The sequence below is a fragment of the Procambarus clarkii genome, chromosome 48 (assembly GCF_040958095.1).
Source record: "Procambarus clarkii isolate CNS0578487 chromosome 48, FALCON_Pclarkii_2.0, whole genome shotgun sequence".
Classification (NCBI taxonomy): Eukaryota; Metazoa; Arthropoda; class Malacostraca; order Decapoda; family Cambaridae; genus Procambarus; species Procambarus clarkii.
The window spans coordinates 5,686,510-5,702,291 of NC_091197.1; the positions used below are offsets into that span (position 1 = coordinate 5,686,510).

Here is a 15,782-nt window from a genome sequence, read left to right on the forward strand (position 1 = left end):
TGGTGTTGACTAGTAATTTTCCTGTCTACATCTACCAATGTGATTTAATACTTGAGAAAATGGCACAAGTAGTAATACCAGACCACAAGTATTTACAAACTTCCCAAAGAGTCTCTGGTGGAAAAATCTATGATATACAGCTTTCCACTTTCATAAAGAAAATTGTATTAAGTATGCTATTCAGGAGTGTTCCCAAGGTACAATAAATACAGGTTAACTCTAACCAATGATTGTGTTGAGGAGGAACTACAAAATCAAGTACTTTATTATGTGTATAAATAGTTTCCTAAGCAGAATATGGATGTCTAAATCTTTAATTAACCTCAAAGCCTGTAATATGCTGAACTTTATAAGAATTTATTCTAGGACAAGAAATTTAATTATAATTCATTGTCTGGGGACAGGCAGCAAGTTTATACATGCAGTACATGTTAGGCTTATATCAAGGCTCTTCTCCCCCCCCCCCACCCCGGTTGAATTACTAGCCATCCCCAGGATTGCAACCCCACACAAGCTGACTGGGTACCTATTGACTGCTAGGTAGACAGAGGCATGAGGCGGCAGGTAACACGGACAGCCAATTCTGTCCAGGCTAGAATTCTCGATAGTCTAGTATGAACCAGACTATCCTACTGGGACCTAATTTTTTTCAACTGGTCAACAATATTGCTCTAAAAGACGAAAAATCTATGCCAGTATGCACACTTTTATACATCAGATTGAAACAGTGCTACACCAGAACTTGTAGGAAATAGTACAACTAGGGTAGTAAACTATGGACAAGAATGGTAGGGACATGACGAATACAACACAAATTGTTGTAGGAAATGGTGTTTGGCGGGTAGAGGAAGGCAGCAAGTGCGCGAATGTATACTGCCAAGCTTACCAAGAGATTTGTAATAAAATGTTAAATGCACATTAAGTTTTGTAATGTAATTTATTTGTATAAATGAAACCAGGATATGTATAAAGACCCTTCCGATACATCCCCCAAATATATAGAGGATTTTAGATTAGTAAAATATAGGAAAAGTGTAATTCATATAAATTTCCAGCGTGTAAATACAGTACTGATAGTTTCACTTAAATGTTTGTAAAAAATTGACATACATAATGCTATGGTTTGAAGCGTGTGTATGTGCATATATATCAAAAGCTGTAAATCATATCTATAATATAAAATGAAATAAAAGATAAAAGGTCTGTCTTTACGGCATGATCCATCTGAAATTCATGTTAAACGGCAGAATGACTGAATGTGTCATTTGGTGAACATGACCCAGCAAATACAGCGTCAGCCAGAAACATGATAGGATGGATTATAACAACTCTGATTCAGGGATCCTACCACAATGGTCATATGACGCTGGTCAATTCACTTATGCTGTCCTGCCTTGAGTACAGTACTGCTCGGTACTCTCTCCCCCTTTTTTTTCAGAGCAAGAGAGATTTCGGAGGAAATACAGAACATGCAATACACGATAAAGCATCAAAATTATTGACACCGCGCGCACGCGCACATATATAATGTGTGTTCAAAATTGAGGTTATCTTGAGATAATTTCGGGGCTTAGCGTCCCCGCGGCCCGGTCCTCGACCAGGCCTCCCTTTTGTCTCCCCCACCCCCAGGAAGCAGCCCGTAGCAGCTGTCTTAACTCCCAGGTACCTATTTACTGCTAAAAGGTAAGGTAAGGTAATTTATATTTTATAAATGTGCAATAAGGTATAATGGGTTATTACATGTTCTGTTAATTAGTACATTCTGGCACACCCACTAGGAGGCATAGCTGGTGTAGTGCTTGTGGTACTGGGCCAGAGGTACAGGTACCCGGGCAGAGTACCGCTCTCTAGTGGCGCCCTGTAACTCAATGCAGGTGGGGGAGGGAGGGAGGAGGTGATATTCTAGCGCACGGAAGGTGCCAAGTAGCAGGTGGCACTGCTTTTGTAGCACCCAGTTGCACTGCCACCGTCGACACTACTGGATGGGCGAGCCCCACGCCTCCTGACACCACTGCATGGGTGAGTCCTCCACCTGACACCATACCGCATGCGGGTCACCCATCTGACACCACTGCATAGGTCCCCCCCACCTGACACTGCTGCACACGTGAGTCCCCCGCCTGACACTGCTGCACACGTGAGTCCCCCACCTGACACTGCTGCACACGTGAGTCCCCCGCCTGACACTGCTGCACATGTGAGTCCCCCACCTGACACTGCTGCACACGTGAGTCCCCCACCTGACACTGCTGCACACGTGAGTCCCCCACCTGACACTGCTGCACACGTGAGTCCCCCCCCACTTAGCCTATATTGAGGCTTATATGGGGATCCAACTTATACATACCAGGGCTCACATTAAGGCTGTTCTTAGTGTTTGATCGGAACAGACAGACTCCATCACATTTCGTTCAACAAAACCCTTACTTTTAACAATACATTTGGCCCCTCTGAAGTCGATAGAATGATCGCATAAACTGGAATGTAAACACAATGCACTGGAGTGCTGGGCTGTACGAATAGCATATGAATGTTGTATGTATTTACATTTAAGTTTATGCGATCATTCTATCGAAATATAAGAAAACCAGTTAAAAAAACGAAATAAAAAAATAAAAAAGTTACCTATACTAACGAAATGAACGGTATGGTAAACAACACAGCTCAATTCCAATGCAATGTCACAAAATAAGTAAATTAAATAAAAATAAATCGATATCTATGAAAATTCAATTTATCAATGAAATCAGAAACGTTGAAGTGGAATCGTAACATATTTAGTGTAGCGTGTGTTGCTCCTACGTGCAACTGATGACGCTGGTTCTTTTTTTTTAACATTTTTTTCCTTGTCACAGGTGAGGCATGTATATAGTAGGTATATACAAACACACGCCTATTTGAATGCAACGTTGTGTTGAAATTTCAAAGCAATCGTTGAACTTTCGGAGATTAGCGATTTTGAACAAACGAACATTTCCATTTTTATTTATATAAGATAAGGCAATGATATTTTCACAGATACATGTTTAGATCTTCACAACATTATTATTTTGTTACATATAAGATATGTTTTATCTTTATGTTATTTAAGTTGAAGTGCCGCGAGCAGTGTGACCTGACAAACAAGTGGTAACTGCGGCATCCGGTAACCAGTTGATGTATAGTCCGGTACCCACAGGAGGTCACGGAGCAGTTGTCTGATCTGCAGGTCAGCGACCTCAGGTACCCCAGACATCACGCCCGTTCCAAGCATGATGGAAAATTTAGGTACAACGTAAAGTGAAATAAGCATTGCGGTGTATATAGTAAAATATGCAGTGAGTGGACATGTGTGAACTGCTTGCCCGGGCACACCTGGCGGCGGTGCCCACTTCTCGCAGTATCTGGGGACACGTCGCCGCCGCCATCGACGCCCTCAGCGACACCCCTGAGGCTCCCCATCAGCTGGTGTCTCGCCTGCTGGAGACCAGCGTGCGGCACCCACTGGTAGCGGCGGTGCCAAGGAGCCACAAGCATGCCCGCCAGGTGCTGCAGTGGCTCAGAGACCAGTGGCTCGCTCGAGGATGGACCATCCCTGCAGAGTTTTCCGACGACGCCATGTCGTGCCTGGAGTGTGATCCAGAGGTGTTTTACAAGACGTATGTTGGATGGGGCGGAGGTGGGGTGGGTCGGGCAGGGGTGACGCTGCTGGAGAGTGCCGGCGGCATCGCCCACAACACCACAGGACTCACCACCTGGTGTGGCGCAGCTGTCCTGGCCGAGTGGGCGACCGACAACCCTGCCATCATGGCTGGCCGGCGGGTGCTGGAGCTGGGCGCTGGTGTGGGCTTTACCGCCTGCGTCATCCTCACTACCCCCCTTCAGGAGGGTCTCCAGCCCCCCACCAGTTACCTCCTCACCGACTGTCACCATCACGTCCTCACTCTCCTCCACCACAACCTGGCGCTCAATCTGGCCACCGCACCACCAAAGGTAATCCCGCAGTAACATCCATGTGTAGCGTCTATACTGGTGCCTCTAGAACACGCACAATTCATGTAATTTTCTAGATCACGTGTCATATTACTACTACAAACTCATAGTAAATAGCAATGATGCACAGACCCCATGATGATGGGGGGCCTGGTAGCTGAGTGGACAGCGCTCAGGATTCGTAATCCTAGGGACCGGGGATCGATCCCTGGTGATAGCGGAAACAAATGGGCAGAGTTTCTTTCACCCGAGGGGACGTAGCTACGGCATACACATGTCATGTTTATATTACAAACATTACATAATATAAACATGTAATGTTTATATTACACACAACAGCTACTTTATAATTAGAGTTTTTAGTCCGTGCTGTGAAGCGGTAACACGCTCAACAGTGTATAAGTGCTTAGTGCCATATTGGCCAGGTTCGACTCCTGAAACACTACTGTGACACCATTAACTGCTGCTGTTGAGTTAGGGGCGACGACGATCAACAACAGTAGTGAATAATGTCACAGTAGTGCTTCCCGGGGGTCGAACCTGGCAATAACTGTTCACCCTCGTTTATCTTTCAGTAAATTGGGAATCTTGTAAACAGCTTGGAGAATCATATTCCAGAAAACTTACTAAGACAGTATAAGACGAGGCTTCCAGCAGATGGTAGCCAGTCGTCCTTTTTAAAAACTACAAAATTATGATCGTGCTACCATCTACATTATTAGTATATAAATATAATAATGCCAAAAGGAAATTATTTCCTTTATATTTATTGAAATCGTAGTCATGATTAAATAATTTGTTAAATTTTTAGCAATTAAAAGGCCGTGTATACAAATATTTTTTCTTATATACAAAAATCGAGTGTAACTAGGATAACAACGGGGAAAAATACGTATAGCACATAAATACTTTTATTTACAAAACCTAACTTTAATGAGTGATGTATGTGGTCTTATTCCTCTTCAAAACGTTAGTGTAATCGTAGTGATCGATGAATTAGATTTTTATTTCTTAGTCAAATAATCGAGATCGATATTTTGTTTTCATATCTAAAATAGCAAATGAGTGAACTTGGTCCCCGTCCATTTGATGAGCTCTGTTGGTGTCTAGTTCAACACAGCTCATTTATTTCGTACTTTGTCCAATAAGGATTTTATAAATAACTAGCTGTACCCGGCCACGCGTTCCTGTGGCTCGGCAGTGCATGTGCGTTGCTGAGCTACAGCAACCCTCCCCCTGTTTCCCCGTCCACCTTGCCATCCCCCCTCCCCCGTCCCCTCGTCCTCCCCACCATCCCCCACTCCCCTGTCACAATGTCCTCCCCACCATTCTCTATTCCCCCTCATCCTCTCCCTGCATCCCCCACTCCCCTGTCCCTTCGTCCTCCTCACCATTACCCCTTCCCCACTATCGTCCTCCCCACCATTCCCCACTCCCTCGTCCGATGCGTTCCCAACTGATTTGATGTTCCCATCAGAAAAATGGGAACATCAAATGATCCGATGTTCCCATCACTAAAAAATAAGAACAGTTAAAAAACGAAATGGAAAAAACAATAAAAAAATAAACTATACTCACGAAATAAACGGTATGGTAAACAACACGGCTCAAATCCAATGCAATGTCACACAAAATAATTAAATAAAAATAAATCTAAATCTATGAAAATTCAATTTATCAGTGGAATCGTAACATATTTACAATAGCGTGTATTGCTTTTACGTGCAACAGATGGCGCTGTTTAAAAAAAAAGCATGTTTTTACCTGTTACAGGTGTGACATGTATATAGTAGGTATATAAAAACACGCACGTATTAGAATGCAACGTTGTCAAAATTTCAAAGCAATCGGTAAAGAGGTTTCAAAGATTCCCCTCACATGAAAAACAGTTACAAAAAAATGTTTTTACCTGTCACAGACGTGACATCTTTATAGTAGGTATTTAAAAACATGCTCATATGCGAATACAACGTTGTGTCAAATTTCAAAGCAATCAGTGAAGTAGAACTGTGCCATGAATGGGGGGTACAAAGCAACCAAGGTGTCCTGCTACTACTACTTCAAATAAACAATAATGTGAGCATTTTTATTGACGTGTAGCCCTGTCGGAAAATCCGACACCATTTAATAATATACAGACAGATAATAAGTGCTGCTGTATTACCAACAAGTTACCCATAGAAAACGTAACTTGTAGTGGAATTACCATCTAAAGAAAACGGGATATCATCACCACATACTATTATAATTCACCAGCTATTCTGCTGGGAATTATTCTTAAATACATTAGTCTTTGGACTTTACCATCATAAAAACATCTTATATAAATTAACTTAATTATCAATATTAAAGTAGAGTAAATGTGACCCTTCTATCACGTTCTGAAATCTGGACAATGTAAGCCAGGCGTCAGAGTGGAGGAAGGAGGGCAGCCATTGTTGTTTTTACTAGACCAGAGGCTCACACGGGAGCAAATTCGGCTCCTGTTAAATTTACTTGGACGTAGTGTTATGGAACCCAAAGGTGTACCATTGTCAACACGCTGTCTACAAATTCAAGTTAAGTGTCTATCCGAAACCCGTTTATCATTCATTTATGGCCATTAATGTCAGGATATAGGGTTAGCCGGTTAGAACGCGAAATCGCCTCATACTAAAGGTAATTAAGCCAGGTCTTTAATGTTCCATGTACTGTATAGTGTTTTCTCTGATATAGCTTGTCATATATAGGATTCTGGCTTCACAGCTAGCGCACTTTTGACAGGTCAAGACGAGGATGCAAGATTATGTGCACCAGTTACTGGGTGATAGAAGCTACCTCAAAGAGGATAATTTGGTGTCTACACTCTAGTTATACCTGGTGGACTAACCTGCTGTACTATAAGAGAAGGAACCTCATCAATGTATGTAGCTATTACTGTAATTTGATTGGCTGCATATGTTTAATATAAACCCCCCCTAATGTGTAGAGGATCGATTTGTGAGATTAAGAGATTATTGCAGAAATACAGTCCACTTATCATTATACAAATTGCTATCGAAGTATACAAATTAACGTAAATATAAATTCATATAAATTAAATAAATATAAATCTCACAGGTCGGTTCCCACATTATTTGGTCATCTTCGAACCGGATGACGGATTATTTGATCCTTTGAACCCACATTTGGTCATCTTAGTACCGGATGAACCAGTTAACCAAACCAGTGGATTCATTAAATATACTAGTGCAGTGTTATTTAAACAAAGCCAGTCAAGACAGCGGCGTTGCCTCGTGGGAGCTCAGGAGCCTCCCTCAGCCCAGTTCAGCTTCGTCAGCGGTTTCATGCACACCCACAGATATTTGGTGGCGTGTTATTTCGTGAAATGACAGCACTAATATTGAAGCCAGCCAAATTAGTGACTGTGTCTTCGCGAGATTGTTCACGGATTTCGTGGTGTTACATTTCGCGAGAGATTATCTACGAATTTTGTGGACTTTATTTCGCGAGGTCACTAATAATATTTAATACTTCTAGATAATATTAGAAGTTTCATAGAGGCTAATTAAGAGGCTATTATCAATAATTGTGTATATTATTTCTCCAAAATAGAGAATTATTTAATATATATTGCACTAGTGATCACAGTATAATATTTACTAATTGCCAACCCACAACAGGGTAGGATATTAACCATTGACTAGTTGAACTATTATCGTTCATCCTAGTCCCATTATTACTATAGTCAGTTGTACTATATTGAACAACCTAACACCATTAATGAATGGTCCAGACCCTATTTTGGGTGTAATTTTTAACAACTCGAGTTGAGTTGTGTATATAATAATTTACTTATGATCATTACACCTTTGAGTGATTAATTAGTGTCTCTACCATCCTAGGGTGATATTGAAGAGCTAACCTAAAGGTACTTCCAGTGACACTGGTTTATCACTCAAATCATTAGTGTGTATGATTGTACATATATATAATGTGTATTAATTTTAAGTGCTAACCTCTAGTAGAGGTAGGATTATTGCCTAGTGAGTGCGGAATTTAACCCTAGGCTACCATTAGAGCTTGCTCAGTATTATGAGCAGCCCAAGTACAAGTCCCACAAGGCTTCACCAACGAGCCAGTATGGATAATGCAGGGAGAATGAAAAGAACCCTTGCAGGTCTTAAAGGCCACTTAACAAGACAGATCAAGAAATGTGAAGATTTGTCACAACAATCAACAGATGATTATGCTGACCTGGAAAGCTATTATCAAGCAGCTGCAGGTAAATTTGAGCAAATCAAATGTCAAATAGCAACATATGTGGCTGAACTTGCCAACACTAATTTATCAGAAACAGAAATAGACGACATTATGGTTGATCTTGCGAATTATGAAGATCACACTCAGGCCACGTTACAGCCTTATGTCAAATTAATTGCCCAGAACAAGGCAACAGCAACAACAACAACAGTTGCATCTAATACGAGTCAAGCAGAAGCTCGACTCCCTCCAATTAATTTACCCACTTTCTCAGGAAAAGACGAGGAAGATTGGGATGAATTTTGGAACAAATTCGTTGACCTTGTAGACTCAAAACAATCTTTACCAAAGAGTAGTAAATTCTCTTATTTGCAAGGCCAATTATCAGGTGAGGCTAAAACAGTAGTATCCCATCTGAGATTAACTAATGACGGCTATGATCTGGCAGTAAAACTCCTCAAGGATAATTATGCTGATCCAGAAGTAAGAACATCACATTTAGTTCATGAGCTGTTGCATTTACCCCCACCGGAGGCTTCAGCTGATTCACTCCAAGTCTTCAAGCTGGAGGTAGAATCATTGATCAATGCCCTCAGCCTGACAGCAGATACAAACGGGGCTGAGTGGGTCTTGAAAATAATTGTCCAGGAGAAAATACCTAGGGACATATTGAGACAAATGAGTGCTCATTACAATAAAAGTATCTTATCCATGAATGAAATATCTGAAGGTTTAAAGTCAGTAGTTCATCAATTACGAACACATGACAAATTAAAACCACCAAGTAAACCCTCAGAAACCAATAATAGTAAACCACAGAGTACCAAAGGTACTCCAAATCAATCTAGACAATATAATTCAACACCAAAGAGGAACAGTGGCAGTGTGGGCGTATATGCAGTGGGACCCTCCAAGCCTATAGTTACTGTGTCATCCAAGAACGTGACACCAAAGGGTACTGGAAGCTATGGAACATGTTTGTTCTGCAATGAGAAACATTCAATGTACCACTGCTCTAATTTTCCTGATAGTGACGCCCGTGTTGAGCGACTCAAAGATTTGCAACATTGCACGAGGTGCCTCAGGAAACATAACATCAACGACTGTGATACCCAATTACACACCTGTAATAGGTGTAACAAAGGTCAGCACCATGCAGCATTGTGCAGAGACACCAAAACAACGTCTCCAAACCCCAAGGTGGAAGATAGCATTCCCACCACAGTACAGTACTGCAAGGTGCAACCAACAAAGAGTGTCCAATCGGCAAAGTCTAAAGGTAATACGACTTTGCCTACTGCCCAAATTACCATCCTGAATAAGAGGGCCAAGGTCTATACCCGTGGGTTGTTTGACCAAGGATCCCAGAGAACATATATCACTAAAAAGTTGGCAGATGAATTACAATTAAGGCCTGTAGCCCAGATGTCATTCAACATCTCAGGGTTTGTAACAGATGCAGGACCTCAAGTCTACCAGGTGGTACAACCATCAGTACGCTTAGGCAGGTACGTCTGTCGAGTACAAGCCATTGTGGTGGACAAAATACCAGTAGACCTACAAGTACAAGGTCTGAGAGCAACAGCCAAATTCCTGAGAAATAGAGGAATAAAATTGGCAGATAATATTAAGTCTGATCACCTCACCGACTTCGGTCTCCTTGTAGGGACAGACTATTGCCATCGATTCATCGGTAGCCCTACTAAATATCAGGGTATAACCATGTTAAACTCTGCAGGAGGTAAATTACTCTCAGGCCCAGTATCAAGCCTGAGGAGACCTATGCCTGCAGATAAACAATACCAGTAGAAATCTAAATTTGTCAGCTGATTATATTTCTCCAGTAGCATTATACTAAGGAGATGACAGCTGACTATAGTAACAGAGGTTGATGTTAGTATCATCATTTGAAGCTGAAGATGAGTTCATGAGGCCTCAGTGGCAAATCAGTGAACAGTAGCCTAAAACAGCTACAAGTCACTGCGACCAATGTCACTGAACCCACTGCAGTCTCAGAACCATACTTTACTTTAATGATGAGCTATTCAATCTTCTGAATCAATTAACTAAATTAAACCCCAATAAATCTGATGACTGATTTGATACATTTATTATTTAATCAAGATGTATTCCATGGGCCTCAGTGTTTATATATCAGTGACCAGTTACCTGAAGAAACTTCAAGTTATATCTAAAGTCACTGATCTCACTGCAGTCCCTGAATCATACTTGACTGTAGTACTTGATCACATCCAGTCTTCTGGGTTAAATAATATGTAATAAGGCTTGAATATTAGCCTTTCAAGAGTTGACAGGGAAATGAAATCGCATTAGACTTCTAACCCTTGCAACTCTAGTACGGGACATCCGTCCTGTACGAACAGACGCACAAATGTGTGATTACTAACTACTAACATCAAATTAATCTAATAATTCGAAGGAGGAGTATCGGTGTTCGTCTGTTCTAATTAGGACTTCGACCCGTGAGCAGCCCCTGGGGAATTATGTCGGAAAATCCGACACCATTTAATAATATACAGACAGATAATAAGTGCTGCTGTATTACCAACAAGTTACCCATAGAAAACGTAACTTGTAGTGGAATTACCATCTAAAGAAAATGGGATATCATCACCACATACTATTATAATTCACCAGCTATTCTGCTGGGAATTATTCTTAAATACATTAGTCTTTGGACTTTACCATCATAAAAACATCTTATATAAATTAACTTAATTATCAATATTAAAGTAGAGTAAATGTGACCCTTCTATCACGTTCTGAAATCTGGACAATGTAAGCCAGGCGTCAGAGTGGAGGAAGGAGGGCAGCCATTGTTGTTTTTACTAGACCAGAGGCTCACACGGGAGCAAATTCGGCTCCTGTTAAATTTACTTGGACGTAGTGTTATGGAACCCAAAGGTGTACCATTGTCAACACGCTGTCTACAAATTCAAGTTAAGTGTCTATCCGAAACCCGTTTATCATTCATTTATGGCCATTAATGTCAGGATATAGGGTTAGCCGGTTAGAACGCGAAATCGCCTCATACTAAAGGTAATTAAGCCAGGTCTTTAATGTTCCATGTACTGTATAGTGTTTTCTCTGATATAGCTTGTCATATATAGGATTCTGGCTTCACAGCTAGCGCACTTTTGACAGGTCAAGACGAGGATGCAAGATTATGTGCACCAGTTACTGGGTGATAGAAGCTACCTCAAAGAGGATAATTTGGTGTCTACACTCTAGTTATACCTGGTGGACTAACCTGCTGTACTATAAGAGAAGGAACCTCATCAATGTATGTAGCTATTACTGTAATTTGATTGGCTGCATATGTTTAATATAAACCCCCCCTAATGTGTAGAGGATCGATTTGTGAGATTAAGAGATTATTGCAGAAATACAGTCCACTTATCATTATACAAATTGCTATCGAAGTATACAAATTAACGTAAATATAAATTCATATAAATTAAATAAATATAAATCTCACAGGTCGGTTCCCACAAGCCCTATCTCCTTGTAAACTGTATTCCTAAGTTTGAAGTTTACGAACCAACTGCTGGCACAGATTGTCCCTGTTGTTAGCAGACATATAGCTTTATCCTATTAGTTTCCCTGGAACACAACCCGCCTGTAGGTTTATAACTAGGTTTCCAATTACTGCTGGGTGAACAAGGACGAACAGTTAGGGCTTGGCACCCGGTAAATTATGTTGTTGTGCTCCGCCAGGAGGAACATTACCTTTACTCCGTTGCATGACTAATTCCTCGCTTCTCCCCAGAGAGAAGAACTGGAGAAGTTCCAGCGGGAGGCGAGTGAGGAGTTGGTGAGGGGAGAGGTGGAGGCAGGAGAGGTGGTAGCCTGGCCAACACCCGCTCCCCAGGGCTCGTCTCCTCCTGCTGCTGTGAGTCACAAACCAGCCTCCTACTGCACACACATTTCTGGATTCATTATTCTAAATTAGAGTTTATCGATATTCTTTACGTCGACGCATATAGTTGAAAATACCATTACAATAGGTGACCGTAGATAGGCTATCACCTGGTGCAGACGATGAGTAACAATGACGTGGTTGAAGATATGACCAAACCACACACCACAAGATGAGGAGACGACGACGTTTCGGTCCGTCCTGGACCATTATCTCAATCGACTTGATAATGGTCCAGGACGGACCGAAACGTCATCTCCTTATCTTCTGGTGCGTGGATTGGTCATCCTATCACCCGATGTTGGCCAATAAATGCACGAAGATTATAAATTTAATATGAGACCATACTGCTCCGCCAGAACGCATGGTTAGAGGGTCTACAGCGTTGGTACTGTTGCAGGTGGTGGAGGTGAGTGGCGCATGCGTGCTGACGAAGGTGGACGTCCTGCAGGTTGACTGGCGCCGCCCGCCGCCCCTACCGCCCGTCGATGTTGTCCTGGCCGCTGACGTGGTGTATGCCCGACACCTCATCCCTTCCCTGGTCACCCTCATCAGGTAGTATATATAGATTTATTTATTTGTGTGTATACTTATAAAAGAGAATATGTGTTCAAAGTAGGCAGCCAGACGCCTGGGAATATCCTAACGAAACTTTGCAGGATAAATGCTCTGGTTGTTGTTTTAGATTCAGCTACTCGGAATACGAAGATCCAAATTAGCACGGGCTATGGTGAGCCCGTAGTGGACTTACCTGGCACAGGAGCGGGGCTGTAACTGAAATGCTCTTGGTACCGGGCAGTACATAGGATGGTCATGGTTGAGCCCTATGGTAAACTTTCCACCAAATGGTAAATTGCACTAATTTCAAAGCTCGCTAAATAAACCAATTCCATACTCGCTAAGATTTATCTATCATTAAATGTTAGGATGGAAGGTGGTGAGTGGGAGACGTGTGGGACAGAGCGGGGAGTTGCTGGGGGAGAAACCCGGGCAGTCAGGTACCCCTGCTAGTATATAATAAAATGTCTCTTAAGTGGGACCAGTTAAAAAATCAGCATGTGACTCGCAGAGGCCCAAAGCAGTCATAAAACGACAAATGGAGACCATCTCAAGACCGACAACGACTCACATCTTCACAGACGGATCAGTTGATAAAGAGGTTCTTCTGGGGCAGCAGTTTACACTAACAATCATGAAGCTTACTGGAGCATGAATAGTGGGTGATCAACATTGCAGACAGAATTATATGCCCTGAAGGAAGCCATAAACTATAAAATTGAGAATAATTTAAATGTCATCATTCATACCGACTCTAAATCTTCGCTCCAGGCAGTGTTATCCAGCCAGCACAGAGATAATATACAGCTCCTCACAGAAATCCAACATGTAGGAAAAGAAGCCCATAATCTAGGGCTGTCAATCACCCTAAATTGGATACCAAGTCACACTGGCATAGATGGTAATGAAAAAGCAGACTCACTAGCAAAAACTGCCACTGCTCTACCTGTTGTACAGGTTCAAATACCTCCAAGTTTTTCACAGATTAAGGAGCAAATCAAGAAGAAAATATTCCCAACTATCAAAAGTCGCCAAAGTAGCGGATGGAATATCCACTGCGATATGGTACGAACAAGCCACTGGTTACTCCTATTTCAAGCCTGGCAAAAAGATATCCAGAGACATTGCAGTAGCCATACACAGACTCAGACTTGGTTACAAGTGCTGCTGGGAGGTAATAAACCCAATAGTTAAAAAGAGTGTCACATCTTTGGAACAGAAGCAGAGGTGCCACTATTGCACTACTTACTGGAATGTGAAGCTACTGAAGCCCTGCGCATCAAACTCTACTTTAATCCAACGACAGCAGCTGCATTAGATGCACATTCCATAGTGACTACAATGATTAGAAAAACCGTTAATCAATGGGACTCACTAGTGAACATTCTACACCTACATCAGCCACTAAGATAATGTTATTAAAACAAGACTAAAACAGAAGCGAAAAAGAAATAGGGAAAAAGGAGGAAACCCCACCTCCATTTAATACTTTGACCCACATATCAGAGTAACAAGGTTATCGCAAATAACCGAACTCGGTTACGGGCTCACCATAGCCCGTGCTACATGGACATTTTGTTCTGAGTAGGTAAATCTAAAACAACAACTTAAGTGGGATTACGGGCTATTCATGCCTATGCCACCTCTTCGGTGGCTTAATCTTCATCAATCAATCAATCATTAAGCTGTAGGCCAGACGCTTGGATCAAACATCACTTTTTCACAATATTTGATGTTGGATATGTTCCCAACATGGGTGGTTGGCCTAAATTAAATAATGGCACAAGACACGGTGTCATAGCGACCACTATGATAAATTTCGCTATAGCATTCTGGCTCAACTTTGTGAAGAGTTGAGAGAGGGAAGGGGGGGGGGGCAGACAGGCATCAGGCGGAGCAGGAACTTATAATCTTGTGTGCAGAATAGTCATCGATTGCGAACTGTTATTTGGTCTATTAAAACCACATAATTTGCCAGGTCCATCCTGGACGGCAGCGCGTCAGGACAACGTGAAGGAAACCCACCAAACTTTGAGACAGTAGACATCAGTTCGAAAAGCGACCAGAAGCAGAAGGCACGACTTGAAGTCTATTCGCAGCAAAATCCAACGGAGGAAGATGAAGCAAAGATGAATAAGGAAGAGCCAACAGGAGGCAAAAATAACGACGAAGACGGAGGTGCAACAAACGACAAAAATGAAAAACTAGAAAGGGACCAAACAGAAGGACCAGGGAGGAGGGAGCGCGAGGCATTCATAGCCTGCACCCGCCGCAGCCAGGAGACCCTGGCGGTGTTCCTGGAGGAGGTGAGGCAGCAGGGCCTCGTCCACTCCCTCGTCTTCCAGGCCACCCTCGACACCGACACCGCCCTCTTCCTCTACAACGAAGCCCATCTACCCGTCAAAATCTACAGGATCACCCTACCGTCTAGGTCAGTTGGGTCGGCTGCATGTCATTCGCAGGATTGAATGGTTGTAAAGTGATGTTTGTTGGTGATGAGGGTGGTAGTCCATCAGCCGCTGTGGTGAGTGCCGTCAGAGGCACCAGGTGCTCTAGTAGTGCCGTCAGAGGCACCAGGTGCTCAGGTACTGCCAGTATTGGCCCTGGTGATTGCATGAATGTTTCTTTGGTTTAAAAATGTTATAAAATGACTGAGTGGTTTTATTTATACACACTGAAGTTTAAAATACAGTATATAAACACCGTTGTATGATTTTACTGGCTATCCATAATACTATGCCCTCGCATGAGGAAAATAGTCCTACATGAGGTAACTCATGACCCAAAGGTGAGGCAACCATTACGTCCTCCAGACTACTTGGCCAGCACCCACAGCACTGACCCCTCCAGACAGCTGGACCTCTTATCTCCATCATGGCGGCAGAGTCGGTATTTATTAAACAGTTTACGCGCTCCGAAGCGTTATAAGGTCGTCCTCAACCCAAGGTTATTATTATGGAGCAGCTCGTAGCGTTTCAGAGCTCGTAAACTGTTTAGTAAATTCCCACTATGCCGTCATGGCGGCGGTAAGAGGTACAGAGCTAGTAAGTGGATACGAAGAGCTCATAGT

General features: G+C 42.4%; 1 protein-coding gene across 4 annotated transcripts in view; it reads left to right on the forward strand.

The window, feature by feature from the left end:
- The first annotated feature begins 1,875 nt into the window (after nt 1-1,875).
- Nucleotides 1,876-15,782, forward strand: part of LOC138349470 (protein-lysine N-methyltransferase EEF2KMT-like) — a 45,530-nt gene continuing 31,623 nt past the window's right edge. For 2 of the 4 annotated variants that reach the window (XM_069302502.1, XM_069302503.1), the window contains exons 1-5: nt 1,876-2,019; nt 3,092-3,972; nt 12,005-12,127; nt 12,555-12,709; nt 14,691-15,143. In XM_069302502.1, the coding sequence (XP_069158603.1) occupies nt 3,328-3,972; nt 12,005-12,127; nt 12,555-12,709; nt 14,691-15,143 (1,376 nt within the window). In that variant the 5' untranslated portion in view covers nt 1,876-2,019; nt 3,092-3,327. Of the gene's footprint in view, nt 2,020-3,091; nt 3,973-12,004; nt 12,128-12,554; nt 12,710-14,690; nt 15,364-15,782 lie in introns of those variants that run through there. The other 2 variants (XM_069302501.1, XM_069302500.1) reach the window with 2 other exon arrangements.